General features: G+C 41.4%; 2 protein-coding genes across 8 annotated transcripts in view; one reads left to right on the top strand and one right to left on the bottom strand.

Moving 5' to 3' along the window:
- Positions 1-22,334, bottom strand: part of LOC110983957 (uncharacterized) — a 44,559-nt gene that overhangs the window by 16,817 nt on the left and 5,408 nt on the right. The window contains exon 1 of one of the 4 annotated variants that reach the window (XM_022243693.2): positions 1,046-1,388. The exons of 1 other annotated variant lie outside the window; for it this stretch is intronic. Coding sequence is in view for 2 of the 3 variants with exons in the window: in XM_022243691.2 (XP_022099383.1) it covers positions 870-913 (44 nt within the window). In the remaining variant the exon portion in view is untranslated. Of the gene's footprint in view, positions 1-679; positions 821-869; positions 1,022-1,045; positions 1,389-22,334 lie in introns of those variants that run through there. 2 more of the 4 variants (XM_022243691.2, XM_022243690.2) reach the window with 2 other exon arrangements.
- On the top strand, positions 4,151-14,528 carry LOC147800322 (uncharacterized). 4 transcript variants are annotated; one of them, XM_087141180.1, is made up of 4 exons: positions 9,531-9,651; positions 10,593-10,757; positions 11,144-11,232; positions 11,734-14,528. In XM_087141180.1, exons 1-4 carry the CDS (start codon positions 9,609-9,611, stop codon positions 13,495-13,497), a joined length of 2,061 nt encoding a protein of 686 aa, XP_086997306.1. In that variant the 5' UTR covers positions 9,531-9,608; the 3' UTR covers positions 13,498-14,528. The 4 variants fall into 4 exon arrangements, with proteins under 4 accessions (XP_086997323.1, XP_086997317.1, XP_086997306.1 ...); XM_087141183.1 differs by having other exon boundaries at positions 11,737-14,528; XM_087141197.1 differs by lacking the exons at positions 9,531-9,651; positions 10,593-10,757 and adding an exon at positions 4,151-6,973 and having other exon boundaries at positions 11,737-14,528.

The raw sequence follows: 22,334 nt of genomic DNA on the forward strand, positions 1-22,334 counted from the left end.
TACTTTTGTGATGTACAAGTATTTCCTTATTCAATGCATGTTGCCACTTCCTACTGAGACTGACTGACGCATACTGTATTTTCACTTTTCAAAATAGGCTTCTGACGCTGTGTAGAACTGCATTTCAGTGTGGGAAAACCTCCATCGATAGGGTGTTAACAAAAAAAATCATCCAAAGTCAAGCTACTCCTTTCAGCAGTGCACATCTGCAATACTGCCGTATGTGCACCATTTCTGTATTCTACCGTACATGCATAAATGCAGAGGTAGTGTGTATATGTTCGGTACGACCAGGTACATGTACAGAAGTCAATTTGCATGCAGTTTGGTAGTTAAAAATAAATCAAAAACCAATAAGAAAACCAAAATAGATAGAAAGAATATAATGCTTACATTATACATACACCAAAACAGACCTAAGATCCAGACAGGACTGGTGGAAGAATAAATTTGAACCATTTTTCACTTTTTCTCAGTTGCATCCACCAAATTACATGTACATATAGGCGTACTTGTAGTTATAATGACACAGAACTGGACACTTCATGTACATGTACATCATGCCAAACTCTTGCTCACTGCACTTTTTAGATATAGATCTGTTTTGTTGGAAGACAGTATGATGATACATACATCAAGACAACCACACCCAATGATACACATCACATTTCCTACTTACATAGAACTCCAATTGTTGGGAGCATGTACATAACCAGTGTACATACAAGGGAGCTAAAATAATTCTTTTCCACAACTAGCTGGAACCAGATGAGCAATTTACGCATGTACGACCCCTCTATCCATGGTACAAACATGTACCAGTATACTTCTTGTACGACGTTACTGTATGTACACTTGCTAATACTCACACTCCATGTGCAGTACATTTTGTTGTGTGCCTGATGATATACATGTACGGCAATCAAGCGACAAAGAGCTTCGGTTGAGCCACACAGCACACACCAGCCTATAACCCAGCCACACAGCAACACATGGTCCGTGGCAGACCGTCACACGAATCCCTCAGCCACATTGATAAACCCACCTTTTGTGCCAGGCCACTCCGGGACCCACAGAGCAACACAATGCCACCAGAACAACCTCCTCAGTCCCTTGTGCTACCAGAAGTCATCCGGTGTTCCTATGTACACCAACCCTCACCAATGAAGGGCAGCTCTACAACTACTGTACCCCCTCCAGGACTACACAAGTATACATGTGAGAGAATGGATAAAGAAAAAAAAAAGAGGAGGGGGGGGCCGAGAGAGGAGAAAAAAACCTGCGATGACTCCCTCTTAGTGAATGGGTGGGAAAACTTTGCAGCTCGTGCCCGGTTTCCGTTACCAATCATGAGTTGGTTGTGTGTGCCAGCGTGTGAGTGCAGCAGGGCAGGGGGTGCGTGAAGTATTAGTAATGCTTGTCTGGCTGTTTGTGAGGCACACGTTCTGTGAGTCATAGCCATGATGTGATTCATAGAAACAGTGTCACCAGAAAAGTTGAAAGTTGTGTACATGCACAGGTATAATTGTGTGTACACTGGACATATATGTTACTGCCTACATGCACTTGCAATTTTCAGGCTCTGTGTTACCAGTCCATAGATTTGTTCTATTGTCCTCAAAATACATGTAGATTATAAGTATAATGCCCTACACATACGTACTTCATACATGTACTGTACATGTGTACCCCAGTATGCATTGTACATGTAGACATCTGCAAAATCAATACATGTTCTAGAAGTATAAAACACACTTGTGTCAAGTTGTGTTTGCTTCCATGCAAATGTCATCCTGGGTTTCAGATTTTGGTTTGGACAGACAATGACCATGTTGAGCAATGTTGTGATACCACTGGTATTGGAAACAACTATTATGAACAGATTTAGCAAGGCCCCGTCTTTACAATACTGTACAAAGTATTTACATGTGCCACACTTGCTAACTTCTATTACTTTTTATTCCACATTATACCCCAAAAAGGCAGGCTGCATAGGCATCAGTCTGTCACCATGCAACACATACATGTAGCTTTACGAAGTACATGTACCTCATACTTGAAAAGTCAAAATTTCAAATGAAATGTACATGATAGAGGCACACTTCCAATAAAGAAACAGCGCTAGAAATTAGAATGTAGGTCCTACCAGAGCTTCCTAGGTACCACCATATGATAATATTGTGGAAATCCTTCCAATGTCAGTCTCTTACCCACGGAATTACGGTGCATGTACCCCATTCATGAAATTTGTAGAATACACATGAATATTTTTCTCATTTTCACCCATCCAATGTTATGTTACCTATTGAATGTCAACTTAAGTGTGTAACAATCAATGGCTTACACTGTACCAGTACATGTAAATAAACAAAAAATATAAAAATAAAGTGACAGGAAAAGTACCGGTACAGTACTTACATGTACTTTCCTACATTCTCCCAAGATTTCCAAGACTTACGCGTAAGTACACGAAAAACACTTATAAAAAAGTTTTGTAGGACACAGATCATCTATGCCAAGTGATGTACAGTGTCCCAGTTTACATGTACAGTACACGTATGTGTACACGTTCATGTACATGTAAATGTACACACACGTACATGTACAGTACGGCCCGAAATTAAGAGACATCCACGCAGGGGATCCACGCGTGGCAATGCAGGGCCTCGCGTGGAACAAATACACAGTGCTCAAGGAGAAAAATATTAAGTTCCAATTGCCACGCGTGGGTTTCAAATCACACGCGAGAGGTTAACGTCTCATTCGTTCCCTGTACAATTAGGGTTGTTTATATTTATGCGCGTCAATCGTTTTGTTCTCACGCACGGGCCACGTAAGGGTATCACCACAGCGAGATCAAGCAAACAGCAAAGTAAATTACATGCACTATTTTTTTTTTTATTTCTGAGTGCACGTACCGTCTTGATGCAGTAAAGGTACATGCATACCAATCATCAAAGCCGGCTTCCAAGCTCCGGGCATGCCACGGCGCAGCCCAGCCAGCTGCAGCACACGAGCAGGCCCATTGTTGCCGCGCAAAAAGAACAAGTGCATTACGATTTTCAAATCCAAGGTTCACTCAACGTTACTGCTGTGTGTTTGGCTTCATTTTACTGTAGTAATCATCCTTTTTCCGTACATCGGTTCTGTTCGAGTTGTCACAATTATTCGTCATGATATTTCGGAGTTACATGTACGCAAACATCGCAAAAAAGTGTGTACATGTATACGCAAGTGTGCATTGTGATTTTTCGAAAATAATGTTATTGATCAATAAAATTCCAAACCTGCGTTGCGTCTTTATTTTTGGCACTAAATATCCCTCTTTTCGTGACAACGAAAATCTGTTTCGCGGCAGTTTCGTTACGGTGTTTTACCGCCATTTTGATTGCCTTGCGGCATATATTGAAATCGATCTGTCATAAATTGAGCAAGCTTCTACCCGGCTTGTCAGTACGACTTCGTCAGTCATGCAACACTGCGATTGGACGAATGCTAAAGTTTCCTTTCGGTTTCCATTGTTTCACATGCAGTGGGTGTGGGTTAAAGAGGTGTGACGTTTCACTTAACGAATTTCACATGCAGTGGGTGTGGGTTAAAGTGGTGTGACGTTTCACTTAACAAATTGAATGGCGGAAATAGTGCGCTAACTTGGCATATTTAATTAATATTCATGCTCCTTCATAAAACCTTCATAAAATAGAGTAGAGGCCTCAGCGCCGACGTCACTGTGTTACACGTACGCATGCACTGTGCCTCTGACAACCGCGTGCGACGGAGCAAAGCAGTGTGTGGAGTCTAAATAAGACAAGCTTTCAACTGTTCAACCACATTGAACCAATAGGAAAACTCCGTTACAAACATGTACATGTATGACTGAGTGTGACATGCATGGTCGATATTGGCAATGAGATTTTGAGCGAATTGGTTTTGGTTATTTTTCACGAAAAGATTCAACAGCCAAACAATGGCTTTCGATGTATTCCAAGAAGAACTTTGGTATCAAGTTTTCAGGATGGAGCCCACGTAGTCAAAGGGGCGTTTTCCATTAGTCATTTTTGAACGGATAACGGCATTTTGTTATTTTAGATTTGCTAAAACTTAGAGATTTGGCTGAATTCCATTACAACGTATTCACGCTTCAACTTTGATCAAATACGGTCAACGAAAGGCAAGTTGGGCTGCAGCACGACCCAAATCTTGTCTCGCTCTGGAGCGCTGGACAGGCCCGCCTGGCAAAATCAGTTTTCCCTCCGGAGTTGCATCCATCGACCATGAGTCCGACTGTGATCAGCATCCAATCAGAATTCGTTTTGCACGGCCATTTATGACATCATTGGCCTAATGTGAAGCGTAAAGGCGTGGCTATTGGAAATTTGTAAACATGATGCTAAATCTGAATATACTTAAGCACAGTTGGATGTAGTGAGAATTTAGAAATGTTGTGCAGTGGAAACGCCGTACGTTGCATGTTCTCGGTTGATTATTAGAAAAATCTCACCGCGTGCTTTTTACAACCATCGCGTGATGCGGGGCCATCGTAAGTTTACTGTACATGTACACGTACATGTGTATATACTTGTATGTACTTGTACATGTACAGTACATTCATAGTACAGGTACATGTACATGTACGTGTGTGCACGCACATGTGCTGAGCGCCGGTGCGGCACAACACGTTATCCATTTTTCGTTGTGTTTGCTTTTTTATCACGTTTTCGTGAGTGCATTCCGTGCGCTATCAATGCCATGCCATATGAAAGCCGAACATTTGAACCGACCAGTTCGGTTCGGTTCGAAAGTGCCATGTTCGACGAGTTTTGGTTCGGTTCGGCAGTTCGGCTGCAGCACTGTATTTCGCGTGCATTTTATATGAGTAAATGAGAAGCCTAGCGTGCTTATCGAGCCCAGCTGCATCGTACGTACACGCACCGCAGTGTTCATGCTCATTGCGCTTGCACACACGCAGCGCGTAATATGAAGGCCGCATTTGATGTTCACACTTTCATGTTTTCTGAAGTCTCGGCTGCGTGTCGCGCTTGCAGTTTCAGGATTTTTCCCAATTCTCCAATCACATCCCTGTTTCTTGCAATCTGGCCCGTTTGGTATCTTCCAAATCAGGGAGAAAGGAAAACCAATGCCAGAAGCTTCTGAGCGGCAGATATTGAAGGAATCTTAATTGCCTGCCATCTGTAAGAAACCCTTGCACCACCAAATGAAGATACTAAACTTGATACTCAATTATATATAACGGCTTTGCCCTTACCCAACGTATATTAATAAACACTGTATGCTCAGTGCTTGTCCGAGAGCTTGCGAAAAAAACCTCACAAGCTTACTCGGGTGGGACTCGAACCCACGACCTCCTGCTTACTAGTGCAGGTGTCTTAACCACTCGACCACCGAGCTTGCCGGGGTCGGCTGGCCGGTCCGAGTCAAATGAAGCAGCGGGTATCGCGAACTATTTTCATTGGGTTGGGTAAGGGCAAAGCCGTTATATATATAATTAACATCTCCCCAACGCAAAAATACATCTTGATACTCAATCTTAATTTTTTTTTATAAATCTCGGGCGAGTTTGCCAATTATAGACAAAGGTTGGGGGGTAACGACAAAAAGCATTTCAGATTCGATTCACTCGACAGAGTAAGAAATGATAAACTGGAGGAAAAAGGCTGCATCACACTTTAAGCACAGATTTAGTGGCAAGGTTAACATGCTTAAAATCACAAATTTTACCAAGCCCGACAACCAGGAGGGGTAACACCCTGCGCAATCTCTGTTCATTGATTGAAATAAACGAGATTTCTTCCGATGATTTTTCTTGTTTTGTGTACTGCCCCCTCTCTGTCGCGGGTCCTGTGTTTTACCAAGCAATAGATTATTCCTAAATCCAGACTTGGTTCGTAGCATATGACCAAAGCATGTCAGTTTTGTCTACCATAGCCACTAGGGTGATATTTGAGTTGACGATTTTGATCATTGTGCTACACTAAGGTTAAAGCAGAAACAGTAAGGTGCTTGGTAACTGACGGAACGGAGAGTGGGGTGGGAGATTCACAAGTATCGCTAGAAAGACTGCAAGGTTCGTTGAGTACAAAGTTTATTTTAATATTCATTATGTTAAGGCTTCAGCAATTTAAGGTTTTAATGCGTACTACATGTGTAATGATGTATGTTGCATATTCACGCGAGGGAAACGCGCGGAGAGTGGTCACATTGGGATGAATGCGTATTAAAACGTAAATGCCCACGCGAGGAAAACGCGAGGAGGGTTACTCAGCGGCAACTCGTAAACGTTGTTTAATGTGCATAAATTTCAACAAAAATGGGCAAAACAAATCTTACCATTTCGGGCACTCATGAAAAGTCAGATCTGTTTGCAAAGAGACACTTCTGTACTGAGGCTTCTTAGGTACCGGTATTAAGGGGAGATATTCAATTATCAGTAGCCATTATCAGACCTTTTCAAATTCAGATTGCTTGGTTGATTTAAACAGTTTCCAATTGCAAATAATCAGGACCATAAAAATCAACGGTATAACAGTTCGTAAAATTACAATTTCCACGGAGCCATCACTCATTTCCATGCAGCTGAACCAATTTGTAAGGCATAAAAGATTAGTCTTGCATATATGCCTGTAAAGATAAATATTTGTCTTCACTGCATTTTTACATACATGTATATGTTGGGTGGAAGTAAATAGACACTAATTTTCATACGTGGTTTCTTCGTCTGTGTCACCCAAGGTTCCCTCGCTGTTGTCACCCGCCCTTTCTCCATACATGTCGACCGCGATTTTTCGTCATTGTCGTCCGCGGATTTTTCAACAGATGCACGTACATGTATGGTTTCTTCGTTATGAATGACTTTGTTCCCGAACTGGTTTACCTGCATATTCCCTAAGTTTCTTCTTTGCCCTAGTATTGTCATCTTTCTGCTGAAGCAACACTTAGAGACAGGAGTGACCAGGTAAGACATTTTGAAAACTCATCACTTGCATCTTACGTTACTGTATCAGAACAGAAAACATAAATACATGAGAGGCCTGGGAGCGAAAAGTCGATTCTTTTAACATGACGTCGGGTTGACAGCAACATCATCAAATAAAAAGTCATCTGTTTAATTTCTCATGTTTCAGTTCCTGGAATTCTTTGTAGAATTGTCCCAAACGAGGGCTCTGTCGTACTCATTCAAATTTGTGTAGTCATCTAGGATAAGACAAACCACAGAAGAGTCCGTTTCGAAGAAGTGATTAAACTCAGTAAACATACCTCCGTCAATGTAACTTTACTAGCTGTGACCGTAGTGTCATCTTAACAGTGATTATTTCTAGTTCATTATACGAACAACTAGGATTTCCATTAATTGGGTGAGGAGAATTAGCAACATACCATTTTGTCCGGAGTTCAAGACTGAGCTGAAAACCGTTCAGTCCCTTCTAGGAGACGATTGCCTTCCCCTGCACGGATATGTAGAGTTTTGTAATTGAGCAAGAACCAGGCTCTTCGATTCAGATAAAACTTTAATATCTAACCCAAACATGACTTTCTATTATGAAATGGCTTTGTATTATTGCTTTTATATATTATAAATATTGCAACATGTATGTTGAAATTCATTTCATTCTTTAGGAGTTCACCTGACTTACATAGAACTTTTCCCGACAGTCGCTCCCCGGACGTCATGTACTGTGGATCCAGCAGCTATTTCGTTTTGTTTATTCGTTTTGTTTGGATCACAAAACATCACTGCTTGTGTTTGGAAATTGGCAGTTTTTCAATCCCCATTGTAAAAAAACCTAATCTTTCTTTGAAACTTTAAAAGAACACTTTGTGTTAAAATCCAGTCTGATATTTGGGCCTACTTTCTTGTGTCATCCAGAAATCAGGCACACACTTGTTTGTGCCAAACTTCAACATCGGCAAATGACCTGAACAATTTATATGTGTCTTCAAAAAGATAAAACAAAAAAATTTAATGTCTGGTAAACCATATTACCCCCCGCTCACAAGTACGAATTTAATAGAGTTTTTTTAGTGAATACATTACGTTCATTGTGCACCTCCAAATAAACTAATTGCACATCGAAAAGCCGTACGAGCTAGCCAGGCGTGGCATACGCAATTGTTTCCTCCCACTGTGATCTTTAATGCCTACCCTAAGCTATATAGAGAGGGTACACGCGGAAAACCGATGGTTAAAACAATACATGCATCAGGGCATGGCAGGAAGCAAATTATTTAAGACAAGTACAAAAAAAGTCCCTTGCGAAATCCACGCGCGGAATACACATTGCACTACGATTTTGGCGATAAGACAACTGTACAGGCTATTTTCAGTCGCAAATTAATTATAAACGCGAGTATTAATCGTCTTTTCACCCGTGGTCTTGTCACTTTAAGTTGTAGTATGGCTCGTTTTGGGAGGTTTGCGAGACAAAAAATTGCACTCTTAAACGCTGCTGGAAAATCCGTTCAAGACATCCAAGCGTGTTTACGCGAGAATGATGTAACTGCCTCCATCAGCGGAATCCGTGGCTTTATTCGTAAGTTGAGACGGGACAAAAGCCTTGTCGACAGGCGGCGGACAGGCCGAAGAACCAAATGCACAGCGGAAATCGAGAACCTAATAGATAACAGCCTAAATGAAAACAACGAGCTTAATGCTACCGACCTGCAGACCACTATTTTAAACGAAACTGGCATTATGCTGTCCCTGTCTGCAGTCAAACGAGTTCGGCAACGTCTCGGCTGGGAAAGATCGGGGACGAGGTATTGCCAACTAATTCGACAGGCAAACAGGCCGAAGCGACTGCAGTTTGCTCAGGAGTGTCTGACCAATGGAGAAACCTTTGACGACGTTATCTGGACTGATGAATGTTCTATTGAACTTCAACGACATCTAAAACGATCTTTCAGGAGGAAAGGCCAAGAACGAACACTACGAGCAAGACCAAAACATCCATGCAAAGTACACGTATGGGGTGGAATTTCAAAGCGTGGCCGAACAGACCTGCTCATTTTTTCAGGTATAATGAATGGTGAGTTCTACGCTACCGAAATTTTACGCGATACACTTCACCCATTTGCAACACGTGTCTTTCCTGATGGATACCGGTTACAGCAGGACAACGACCCCAAACATACGAGCAACAGGGCACGGCAAGAAATGGAAAATCTTGGCATTAACTGGTGGAAGACACCCCCTGAATCACCGGACATGAACCCCATTGAAAACCTTTGGGCGGAGCTCAAACACTTTTTGAGAAGAAAAGTCAAACCAGAGAACCAAATGCACCTTGTAAATGGTATCAAGGAATTCTGGCGGACACGCGTCACCCCAGATAAATGCCGATCGTACATTTCCCATTTGGAAAAAGTAATCCCAAAAGTCATAGCAAGGCAAGGGCGTGCATCCGGGTACTAAGGTTTATTTGCAAATTGGAGGGCCATGTTCTACTTTCTACCACTTGCGCCAAATTTCATCAATATCACCCACACTGATCCTGCAAAGCCTCAGACGGCCCCGACACTTATCTTTTGGACCGGTTGCCAGTCTATGACCTGTACTGCCCTCCCTGCCTCTCGCGCATCGCGGCTGCAAAATGGCAACAATTCAAATGAGCACCTTGAGACAGCGTTTGAAAGGTATGTACTGAATAAAATGTAATTATCATGAGTAGAAAGTGATTACCCAGTCAAGCAATACTTCAAAACTATCTGACCTCATAATATGCGAACTTAAGAACATGATAAAAACAATGCAAGCCTGTATCTTTAGGGCCCGTCTAACATCCAATGCAGTGCCACACCCACATATGCCGCTCTACGATAATGCGCATACAGTGTACGCCTGTTCTGATGGCGAGAGCATAGACCAGTGCCATGAAACTCGGACAAATTGAGACAAGGTGGGAAATTCATTGGTCCTCACTTGGGCCAAGACAGTATGAATTAAAAATTGTCACCTGCACTCAACTTACGACTAAGTGAGTATTTGCTTCAATGTGTGTCATGCGAGTACAGAGCAATTTCTTGCACTAGCCTATGCATAAGTACTGCACTGCCCAAGTACTAACATATACGCCCTACATAATAACGCTACGCACGGAGGCTACACATTCACTATGCATACAGATGTCATAAGCCTAACCTACATGTACTGTAAGCATGGGTCTATATTTATAGCTACGCTAGCAGGGGCTTATGCCACGCGTGGGCAGCGCGTGGGCAGCCCGTGGACTAGGCGTGGCCGTGGGGAGTACACGGCCTCGTAGGTTTTAGAATGGGCACGATAAATGCAATGTACGTTCAATATAAAACAATATTCTGATTGACTTTAAACGTAGTTCAAATTATGAATGGAGGTATTCATGGTTTAACTTTTTAAAGATAGATGTATATACATGTTCATGTATAAAGTTTGATGGTTATTTGCTGAAGCACGGTACGCCACGTACAGGAACAAGTGCCACTAAAGTAGGCCGTAATATCGGACTTCATTTGAACACACATTCTTCACATCAGCTTAACTGAGAAAGATAAGGGTGCACATTTTGTTTAATTTACGTTTTTCCTTTAATTTATAGTGCCACGAGAAAGCTTAGTTTTATTTGACGTGGATAACAAAACTGCCATTGTCAAAACGCTAGCGGTGGAGTTTTGTGGTCCACATAATGAAATAACTGCTGGATCCACAGTACATGTAAGGTGGTCTGGAGAACGACTATCAGCAAAGGTCCTCTGTATGTCAGGTAAACTCCTATAATGAATGAAATCAATTTAGACAAGCAAATAAACGTTGCAATATGTATAATATACAAAACCAATAATACAATTCCATTTCATAAGAGAAAGTTGTGTTGGGATTAAATAATACTCAAGCGAGTCAGTTTTATCTGAATTGAGCAGCCTGGTTCTGGTTCAATTTCGGAACTCTGCCTACCTGCGCAGGGGAAGGCAATCGTCGCCCAGTTAATGGAACTCCTCGTTCATAAGAATGAACTAGAAATATTAAAGCACTGTTAAGGTGACACCAAAGTTATTACATTGACGGAGGTGTGTACATGTACACTAAAGAAGAACAGAAATTCGGCTATTTGTTTCATAACTGGCCCAACTTTGATTTGTCTTACTGTAGATGACCGCACAATTTTGAACGAGTATGACAGAGCCCTTTTGGACAAATCTACGAAAGTCAAGAAACCAAAGCATGAGAAAATGGAACAGGTGAATTTTAGTCTGATGATTTGCTAGATTACTCCCTCCGAGCACCCGATCAGGAAAAATCCCGTGGAACCACAGATTTATACTATCCGGCTTCTACAACATCCGGAACCTCTCTGAATATTTGGAGAAAGAAAAAGGCTGGTATCGAGTGATCACAGGGGAGTTGGCTCTGGTGGCCTCGCTTTTGATGTCAGTTTGACAGCTCCATGAATTCTGGGGTCTCGATAACGTTTGACTGTGCAAGCCAGAACGCCTGTGTTCTGACTTAAACGCAGCCGGAGGGGGGATACCAGACTCTTAGCTGATTTCAGGGTCTTCATCCTTTTTGTTTATCCTGTTATTTAACCAAACCTTAAATGTCACGCTTTTGCGCTCCAACATGAAGCTCGTGGCCAGCGTCACGTGCTAGTCAAGATTTTTTGTTTACAAATGGAAAATTTCCTAGAGAATAAATCTTAGTCCACTTTTGTTACTTGGCGACTCCTAACTTACTTGTTTCAGCAGAAACAAGGCGGCACTACCACAAAGAAGAAACCACAGGAACAGGCTCGTATACTGTTTCGGGGACAGGGCCAACACACAAACGACAATGGCGAAGAAGCAGAGGGCCACGACGATGAAGACACGACAGGGGACAAAGACGAAGAAACTGCACGCGACAACGGCCAAGAAACTGGACGCGACAACGTAGAAGAAACTGGGCGTGAAATTGGCAAAGAAACTGGGCGTGAAATTGGCAAAGAAACTGGGCGTGAAATTGGCAAAGAAACTGCGCGCGACAATGGCAAAGAAACTGGGCGCGACAACGTAGAAGAAACTGGGCGTGAAATTGGCAAAGAAACTGGGCGTGAAATTGTCAAAGAAACTGCGCGCGACAATGGCAAAGAAACTGGGCGCGACAACGTAGAAGAAACTGGGCGTGAAATTGGCAAAGAAACTAGGCGTGAAATTGGCAAAGAAACTGCGCGCGACAATGGCAAAGAAACTGGGCGCGACAACGTAGAAGAAACTGGGCGTGAAATTGGCAAAGAAACTGCGCGCGACACCGTAGAAGAAACTGGGCGCGACAACGTAGAAGAAACTGGGCGTGAAATTAGCAAAGGAACTGGGCGTGAAATTGGCAAAGAAACTGCGCGCGACAATGGCAAAGAAACTGGGCGCGAAATTGGCAAAGAAATTGCGCGCGACACCGTAGAAGAAACTGGGCGCGACAACGTAGAAGAAACTGCGGGTGACAAGGATGAAGAAACCAAAGGTGAGTCTGACGACGAAGAAACCGCGTGCGACAACAACGAAGAAACTGTGCGCGACAACAGCCAAGAAACTGCGCGCGACAACAGCAAAGAAACTGAATGCGACACTGACGAAGAATCATTGGGCGACAAAGACGAAGAAACCGCGGGCGATATTGAAGTAGAAACTCCATATGATTCTGACGATACTGATCGAGATGGTTTAACGGACGTTTATCAGTTTGTGACGGACGATAGAGACAAGATTGACGGTGACATGACAGACAGCACTGATCAAGATGACACAAGCGAAATGGTCTTAGATCGGTACGATGCGGATGAAACAAACACGACTGACGAGGAAGATGAAGACGGTTCTGAGGGAGATTACGCAACTGACATTTCGGGGGTTGACAATGGCGACAAGATCCATACAGAAAAAATAAACGATTCCAATAGCACAGACACCCAAGACCACAGTGGAGAAGACAATGAAGTTGAAGCGCTGGAGAAAATAATCCCTCTGATATTTGAAGATGACAAAGTAGTTAGCTTCCTCAAAGAACTTCAACGGGAACAGAGGGATATGAGGAAAGAAATAATGGCAAAATTCACTATCATTGAAAAAATGCTCATTCAAATTAACCCAGCGATTAAACTCGACACAGTATCAACTCTAGATCTCGATTCATTTCCATCTCCAAGCACAGATGCGACTGATGACGAATTTCCGATTGAAGAGTTGGTACGCATGCAACGAGCAAGCTCGTCGAGCGTGAACTTCGCTGTCCGGCTGGCACGAAGATTTTTTGATGAAGATGATCTTGCATCGAATAGGTGCGGAAAACCAAAGCGTGGCGAAGTGGGTCAGTTAGACCAGGATAAATTGGACGCGGTGCGCCGCCACTTTTTCCGCGTTATTCAGGTTCCACAATGTCTGCAGGAGATGGAATGGCGTAACTGTAAAAGAGCAATTGACACCAATGGACGCGAAATCTTGCGCAAGCGCAGGCGACTGAACAATGAAGTTTAAACTTAGACAGTAAATCGCATGACTGTGGTCAAGATCTTGTCTTTATTGTAGTTTGTCGTAAAGCGACTATATGTGACCCGTCACGAAAAAATGAGCGCAAAGTCGCAAACCGCTCTTTCCTATTTCAAAGGTTCAAAATCATATTGAAGTGGAGGTTAATTTGGGGATTTTGTATTATTTGGAAAGACTAATCCGTCTCCTATTTAATTCCAAATATTTCGCAGGATCATAGAGTAAAAAATGTCATTTTCACTGCATTGTTGACAGTCGCATTATGCATGCCTGGTCTGAAATGTTGAAAAAATGTCGGGAACAAAGACGCAAAGCTGCCAAAATAATGTCACATTGTCACCTTATACTTCAACCCAAAGTGTTCAATGTAAATGCCACCGGAGAGCTCTTTTTCTGCTGAACTCAAAAATACCAATATCTCAATTTTTGAAAATTCCGACTTTCAGCTCATGTTGTGGTGACAGGTCACATATTGTGCTCTTTGTCCGGTTAGTACTTGAATCTCATTCTTGAGCAAAGCCTTTTTCATCCCACCCACCAGTAGAGTCAAATTCTTGACAACAGATGTTTAATGTTCAATTTTTGTGTAACTTGGCGATATTCACTTTCATTTGATTGTAATTGTTAAGTTTGCATGTACATGCAGTTGAATTATAGCCAACTTGTTCTTAACGATCAGCAACGTATAAAAACAAAACTAAACAAGCCCCAACGTACGACTGATTTTCTGACGAGGATAATTTTCAACTCCTTATTATGGACCATTTATCTCTACCCAGGATTTGCGCAATCAGTACCACAACTCTGACAATCATCTAGGCAGACAACACGTTCACATTACTTCAGGAGAAGTTTGTCTCTAAACCCATATTTGTATGCTTAAGCTTGTTGCAGCTTGTTATGCACGAAAACATTGTGATACAGTTGATGATCACTGACACATGTATTTGTTTAAATTGTATGGTTATGAATTTTTGTAATTGTGATTGTTGAAACAAAAACAACTTGAATTTGAAAAATAGCGTGTTTGATGTTTTAATTTAAACAGTGTGTTTGATGTGGTAATTTAAGACTTATCCCCTTACCCAAGAATTCTCTTTGTAAACAGGGCGTTTTCTAATGCGTGTCCGAAGAGGTCAGCTTTGTTTAACCTGTAATAGGCCTGTAAAGTACACGTACTGCATGTGTCGGAATTGCTGCTGTGTACGTGTAACTCCTCGCGGTTTCCTCGCGTGGGCATTTACGTTTTATTAGGCATTCCTCCCAAAGTGACCACTCCTCGCGTTTCCCTTGCGTGGATATTTAAAGGGAATACAGAAGTTGAAAACATTCAGTTCGCGCGAAGTATTTCAACTGTATCACACAGTATCGTGTGAATTAAATGTTTTGAATTTCTGTAACCCTTTAAACTTTAAGATGCAAAGGCTTATTTAAACTAAATTTTTATCCGACGATCCTCTCCAGGTCTAGGAGATCACACACACACAAAAACAAACCACTGGCGTTCTGCCTAGCGATTCCCGCCCCAAACGATGGTGCAATCCAATGGGAAAGATGCACGTCATTGTTTCTTCATTAACGATATCTGACATCCCATCCTCACTACACTTTCCAATGTTTAGGTATTCAGGTTACAGTTTTTTCATTCAAATCTGTGTTACCCGACCATTGCAAAAACTCCACATTCTGTCTCCCCAAAAGAGTGCATTGATTTCAAAGAAAAATATTAATGATCCGACCTTCAATGAACCTTGTTTGTTCATTTTTTCTTAAAAGACGCCTGGACTCAAAATAACTAACAATATATCATAAATGACAGCGCTGATGAATATTAATACAAAAATGTACCGCTGTGGTTAAGTTTCCAGAAAAACTACACGCTGTATTCACAATGTGAGTTTTCTGGGATGACTCTTAAAGGAGCCATTGTCTCCCTAGTGTCATATGCTACGGATTTATCGATCGATTGATCTTGCCTTATGATACGTATACAATCCAAAGTTGAAACGCGAGCTTTTCGAATCACGACTGACTTAAATACGGCATTTTCACGGCGGCAACTCGTTGTTGATCGAATGAACGTTGTCGCCGCGCAGTAACCCAGTTCTCTGATTCGGTACCTTCCCAGTGAATACAAGATGCCTCAAATTCCCGTTCATCTGTTTTCTCAGATCGGGTGCTTAAGCAGCTTTAAATAGTGCCTAAATCAGTCGCAAATGCCACCAAATTTTTGCGATTGCTATCATATTTTCACCATACAGTTGCCATTTGCGACTTAAAATAGCTTACAAACTACATACAAAATGTACTTGCACCATTTTGAGTATGCTTAAAAATAAAAAATAATAATGCACTCAAAATTCGTTCTGGAAAGGTAGAAATAGCAGCGCAAGTCGCATCGTAAATTTGAAGCTTACGCGTGTGCGCTGTACAGTACACGTTTTGCGATCACACGCACGTGTTGGTTGGTTCCCGATCAAAACATACGATGTTGATGTACTGTATACGGACACCAGGGCCGTTTTATAAACCACGGCTAGGGCTTCATTTTTTGCTGCAACGTGAAGACTGATTTTGTGGATTGACCTCATCGGTGATCATGTACATGCTCATTTTGTGGCTGCATGTGCCGGGCAACAGCATGGACGATGTAAACACTGTATTTATACTACATGGTGTGCACGTGCGTTCATGAATATTCAGCGCAGGTGATTACCAAACCTTCGTAAAATTGCTGCATGGCGCCTGGATTTTTCTCCCATCAGGAGCCATTGACTTCCAAACAGTTTTTTTCTCGGATTGTTACTACATGTGCCTAGGTACAACTGCGGCGATTTCAACGGTGTTCGTTGCACTGTTACATGTGTACATTTATGGGTACTGTGACCCTGATGGCACAATCCGATTTTTGGTACCTTGACACCGTCATACAAACCAATCAAACTCTGTAAATTCCAATCGTATTCACGTAAAACTGCTGGAGACTCAAGTTCATCGAATGCGGCAAAACTTAAACAGGTCTTCGTCTTTGAAGTAAAAAAAAACCGTTTGGACAGCTATTTTACATGTACGTGCCTTCTCCAGGCTTTGCCATAAAAATTCCAGACTTAGGATAACCTTTTTTGATTGAGGTTGCCGCCGTTTTTGTTTGAGCATGGAGGTAGAATCACACCTCCATGGTTTGAGGTTGCCGCATTTCTCGGTGTGTTGTTTGCATTTTTAGTTTAAGGTATTTCAAAACTGTTGGTACACAAGGGAGGACTTGCGTGAACCACATAGAGGAATGTGGACAGCCCGCGTGGAGCCACGGGTGGAAATGTGCCAAGAACTACTTTTTTTGTGCGGACGACTATTTCCTTCCCACGCGTGGAAAGTATCAACGCCTCGCGTGGGATTTTTTTTTAAGTCGCCGAAACTTAACTGACACACGCGTGGGATTCCCTCTCCACGCGTGGATCCCTCGCGTGGATGTCTCTTAATTTCGGGCCGTACTGTATGTATAATGCCCAACATCTGCTTAATAGTGAACAACAGTACATGTATGTATGTACACTGGGTGGAATCTGAGCTCAGAATGGACTTTAGTCAACTACTGTTTGGGGAACAAGCAGTGTACACACTTTTTGTGTGACTGAAGGGAATGAGTGGCAATACACGTACATGTATACAGGACCTATTGGCCTGCACAACAGGTACAAGTGTGAGCACACTGACACACGGTGGTATCTTACCATTACATGTTCATACACGTACACGTACTGCACACTTGTTGGGTACATGTACAACTCAGCAAAATTTCAGTCAGTTGAGTAAGTGGTAGTCTGGTGTGGGTCCAATATTGGAAAGTCACTAAGCATGTGAAAAGGAACCCAGCTTTATGGTGTATGATGAAGTTATCCAAACCTCCAAGTCCTTGCACACTGAGAACCACAAACGTTTTCAGCACTGGTCTCTACAAAGGCAACAAAATGTGTTTAAAGTTACCAGTAGCATGCAGGCATGCATGTAAAATTTAAAAATAAGCATGTACATGTACACTGTACTTGACACAGTATTTCTGAAACATTCAGACGAACTAAAAATTTTAATTGAATATAAAAACAAATTTATGTAACCCACGTTTTTTAACAAGCGTGATATTAAATATGCATATGGACATACTACATATTTTGCGTTTTATGTGCCAATGTACAGTTGTGCAACTTGTGTCAAGTTGTTTGTTACTGCCACCAATAAAGTTTGTACCAACTTTTCACCAACAAAAAAAAATAACAAACAGTTCCATGATGCAAAATACCCACTACCATGTACAAAGGCAATGGGCTCATTTTTGCAGTCAACAATTTTATTGGGTAGATTCCTACCAGCCACTGGAATACCACCAAGTGTACCGGTATGTATGAATTACCCTTAAGAGATACATGTACATAAACAGTGTGGTGTTTGCACAGATTTACATGTATGTATACACACAGTCCACAAATCTAGCATGAATAGAATTAAGGAACAGCTTCCAAGCCTACCATTGTACATTACATCATAGGGTATTGTTAGTTAAATTGGTGGAAATTCCTGAAGTCATAGATCACCAAGCACAGAATGTGAGGCTGCTTTGTGCATGTACATGTGTGGTAAATAGAGTCTGTAAAGGATACTGGTATAACTGTACAATCGCTGTAAAAGGGCTATCGCTTTCCCTCAATGATTTTAACTTCATTTCATTTTTAGTGCCTTGGAAACAAAAATACCCCTTGAACTTGTTGCCATGGTGTGAATATTGGTACTTTTTGTATGTGTGTTTTTACACCCACTCATACCGGTTATACATGTGATATAAAGTTGTTGGGCAACACACGTCAAAGTAATAGGCACTGTAGGGACCAAAATCACTATGGAGACACATTTTTTATCCCCAAAATTCCGTCTCAACATTTCTGAAAGAAATGGTCCCTTTAATGCAGTGATTAGGTCGGCCCACATCCCCTACATGTACTACCCTCACTATAAACATGTAAAACACATGTAAGTACCATAAAAAAGTCATGACAGTTTTGTCAACAAGTTTTATGGCATTATCTTAGGTACATGTAATCTACAGTGTATACATGTACGTGTGTTTTGCAGTGATACAATTGACATGCTCCAAAGTCTAATACTACATGTACTGTACAAGTAATAGCAGTAAGCTACATGTACATGTACATGTATAAAAACTTGATGAAAGTAGACACACACTGCTCCGGTACATATCCATCTGAGTGCATCCCTACACGTAACTGCTGTACACATGTACATGTACATGTGGTATTATAAACAAGTACACATATTTGAACGATTTTAAGTGTAATCCTGACTCTGTACTGGTTCCTTGGGACTTCTCTGCTAGATCCCACACAATCCCTTAACTGTTTGTGAGTTACAATTGTGAGATAACCTGCTTGCCAGACCCAACAGAATGCACCTGTGCCTTTTTTTTTTCTGTAGGTCAGACAGGTCCAATAGAATGTGACACATGCCAACTGTACAGTTACTGGCTAGGAAACCAGCAGCATCCAGCTATTAGGTCTATTGATACAGTCATAAATAAATCAAACAGACTTCAACAGGAGCAAGTCTAAGAAATTTTACTCCTCAATGGTGAGGATTTTCTAAAAGCACCCCCACAACCACAAATTTTGTTTTGCTATGGGGGAAAATGGCATGTGGCCTCACCACATGACCAAAATTATTAGATAAGTGTACACAGTGTCCTTATTTCCATGCTAGACTTTGTAAAGTGGTCAACCTCTATAGAAAACAGCTTTGGGCCAATTTTCAGACTTCCTACATGTTAGAGTTGGCCAACATTTTCTCGATTCTGCAGGAAAAGGACAAAATTGACAACATTCCTTTTGAAGCAAACATTCAGTGCATGATTCATTGAAATGTACACCGTACGTGTCGTTAGACAACTTCTGCATGGAACACTCTCTACTTGTGGCACGTTTTGTGAAAAAAAATGTGGGTTTTGTTTTCAGTTAGAATCTTACTCACAATGCCAGAATGTTAGAATGTGGTAGCCAGATGCACAGGCATCAGCAACAGTATGTCACCAGGACGAAAAAAGTCAATTTGGGACAGAGAAATACAGATTTCTCAGCCATCTCAAGTAGTTTCCTATTTAAGAGTGACATATTAAAGACAACACTGAACATGTTTTCGCTGTACTCTCTGTTGAGTTTCAACAATTCTCTCATGTGACCACATTGATAAAGCCAAACATTTTTTGTTTTTTGAGCAGTTTTCACTGAGCAAGTTGTGTTTATTCTCTCTCTCACAATCTTACCTGAGCCTGACTTTCTCCAATATCAAAGCAATGCCACACTCTCAAAAGGGTTTATCTTGCTGCTTTTTTGACCTGATAGCATCACATTACTGGCATAAGAGACAGCAAACGAGTGATGCCCTTCAGGTCTTTCTGCACTCATCAATGGCTTGTCCACCCCTTCCAAGCTGAATGATGTTCCTGCAGGAGATTGTCAGCTAGCGGTATACCAAGTGAGATCGAGATCATCACCAGCAAGGGCCAGTTACATTAATTTTTCATTAGCTTTACCGGTACACTGCTGCCAGCTAAGATTTTTAATATTTTTTTGGTTTTTTCTGCAAGTGTGCCTCTTGTCAGAGTGCACTTTTTCAGATGAATTTTTCACTAAATTCATGGTCCTATTGACCTGCATTTAAATTTGTGGAGAAACTATTTGTTAGATTTCAAGCACAAAACACCACATTAATGCTCCCAACTATAAAAAATGACAACACCTTCTATATTAGCACACTTGATCCATGTAATTTGTTGTGTAAAAGGCAGGATCATCATAAAACAGGTAACAGTTCTGTTGTTTAGACTATTGTAATTTTCAGTCATTCTGTTCCTGGTTTGCAAATGTCAGACTTCGGCCCCCTCAGTGCACTTTGGATGTGAAAAAAAAATGGAGTTATAAAATACAAATTCTCCATCTCATCTTTTTTCAATCTGAGTGACAGGCCTACATGTATAAACCTATTTCACTTAAGTCTCTCTTACACCAGTACACGTACGTGTGCATACATGAGCTACAAGTACATGTACGGTATATGAAAAATACACGTACCTACTGTGCATATGAGTCAAATACAGGGGCACCTGTAGCTCTCCATGTGGCCAAAATAAACAAAGTTCTGTTTCCCATGACATGGTACATGTACATGTATCTGAAAATAAGGTGGGTAGATCTATACATAGGGTAATGAGCTTAACATACACGTAGTACTGAGCTTGCCCAAAATGAACTGTGAATTAAAACTGGTCGGACAATGTCAGCGACTTGAATTCGCTTTTACATGGACAATGTTGATCCGACAAGTCAAGGTGATGTCAACACTTGATCGTATGATAAAGTTGAACGTCCCAATTAAAAACAGAGTACTCCTGATGAACTTCAGGCAGATAGCAGATGGTCATATTTATGGCCGCGGTCATTTGCATTTGCCAAGAATGACATCTACACGTTTATGTACCATACATGTACATGTAACTTACACATATACATGTACATGTAGTTCACCCGTCTATTCTTCAATTAAGGTCAAGAAACTCTGGGGGGGGGGGAGTTAGGAACTGGAGCCCCATTATGACATGATCAAAACATTAGATTTGTTTGCCGAAGCTTTTTCTTTTTACTCTGAACATTCTCACAGTGGGCTTGAACACCCAAAATGGCAATTTTTTTATAAATGCGAAGAGAAGCTGCCACGTTGGTCAAGATATGGTTAAACAACCATTTTAAGTCGAGGCAATGTGACTGATATTTAAAAATCGGCAAGAGAGGTTGAGGGATATTTCTTTCGACTGAATGAACAGTACCGGTACTTTAAATGGTACTAGTTACATGGATTTAAACAAGTCCATGGAACCACTTTTGCACCACATTCAAACTTTAAATTTGCATTTCCCTGGAAAAAAAAATGAGTTACACCATTCAGATAGGGTTCATGCAGATAGGGAAATGTTCAGTAAACATACCTGTACATGTACATGTATTTTATTTAAATTAATTAATTTTTTTCCCTAGGCCATCCAATACACACCACTTGTGGCAGCACGGAACCACTGGTTGCAGTGACACCAATGCCCTCCAACAATGTTGATTCTAGTATTACAAGGATTTGTTTCATTGAAGCACAACATCAGGTCCTAGCCAGGGGAAGTTGTCAGCTGTAGGTTTATATGACTATTCAAGCAACTAGGTATTGACACTTACATCAGTACATGAAAACCATTACAGCCTACTTGTAATTACCAATAAAAGTACATGTGTACACAATATGTACATCCGTATGTACAAATTCATGCAATGAGCGTGAGTGATTTCATTCCAAATTTTGTCCATGTACAAGTATAGCAAATATGTTTGTAGAGCAAAAGTTGATTTTGTGTCGCAATCAATTAGTTATGGACAGAAAACACAAAATAAATGATTAAAGTAAAAACTGGGGGGGAGTCAGAATATTTGCCATCGACTGTGTATCTGCGGCACAGTGCGACGGCAGGAACCAATCTAATGCACACTGCACATGATTTCTCCACAGCGAAAACTTTCCAAGTTGCATGTGCAATACGGGGAATTCACAATATTGTGCCACCAAGAATTTGCAACACGCTGGCCAATCATAACGCGCAAAATTTGTCAACGATTTCCAAATGCGCATTGGGTCAACAAATTTTGCGCATTGTGATTGGCCAACGCATTGCAAGCTCTTGGTGGTGCACTATTGTGAAACGGTCGTATTGTATACATGTTTTG

This window comes from Acanthaster planci, linkage group LG01 (genome assembly GCF_054643075.1).
Source record: "Acanthaster planci isolate LZ-2023a linkage group LG01, COTS_SCS, whole genome shotgun sequence".
Lineage (NCBI taxonomy): Eukaryota > Metazoa > Echinodermata > Asteroidea > Valvatida > Acanthasteridae > Acanthaster > Acanthaster planci.

Coding starts and splice junctions, on each gene's coding strand:
- LOC147800322 (XM_087141180.1), top strand. CDS start 9,609: ATGGCAACAATTCAAATGAGCACCTTGAGACAGCGTTTGAAAG. Junction 9,652..10,592: donor CTTGAGACAGCGTTTGAAAG/GTATGTACTGAA, acceptor TTTAATTTATAG/TGCCACGAGAAAGCTTAGTT. Junction 10,758..11,143: donor AAAGGTCCTCTGTATGTCAG/GTAAACTCCTAT, acceptor GTCTTACTGTAG/ATGACCGCACAATTTTGAAC.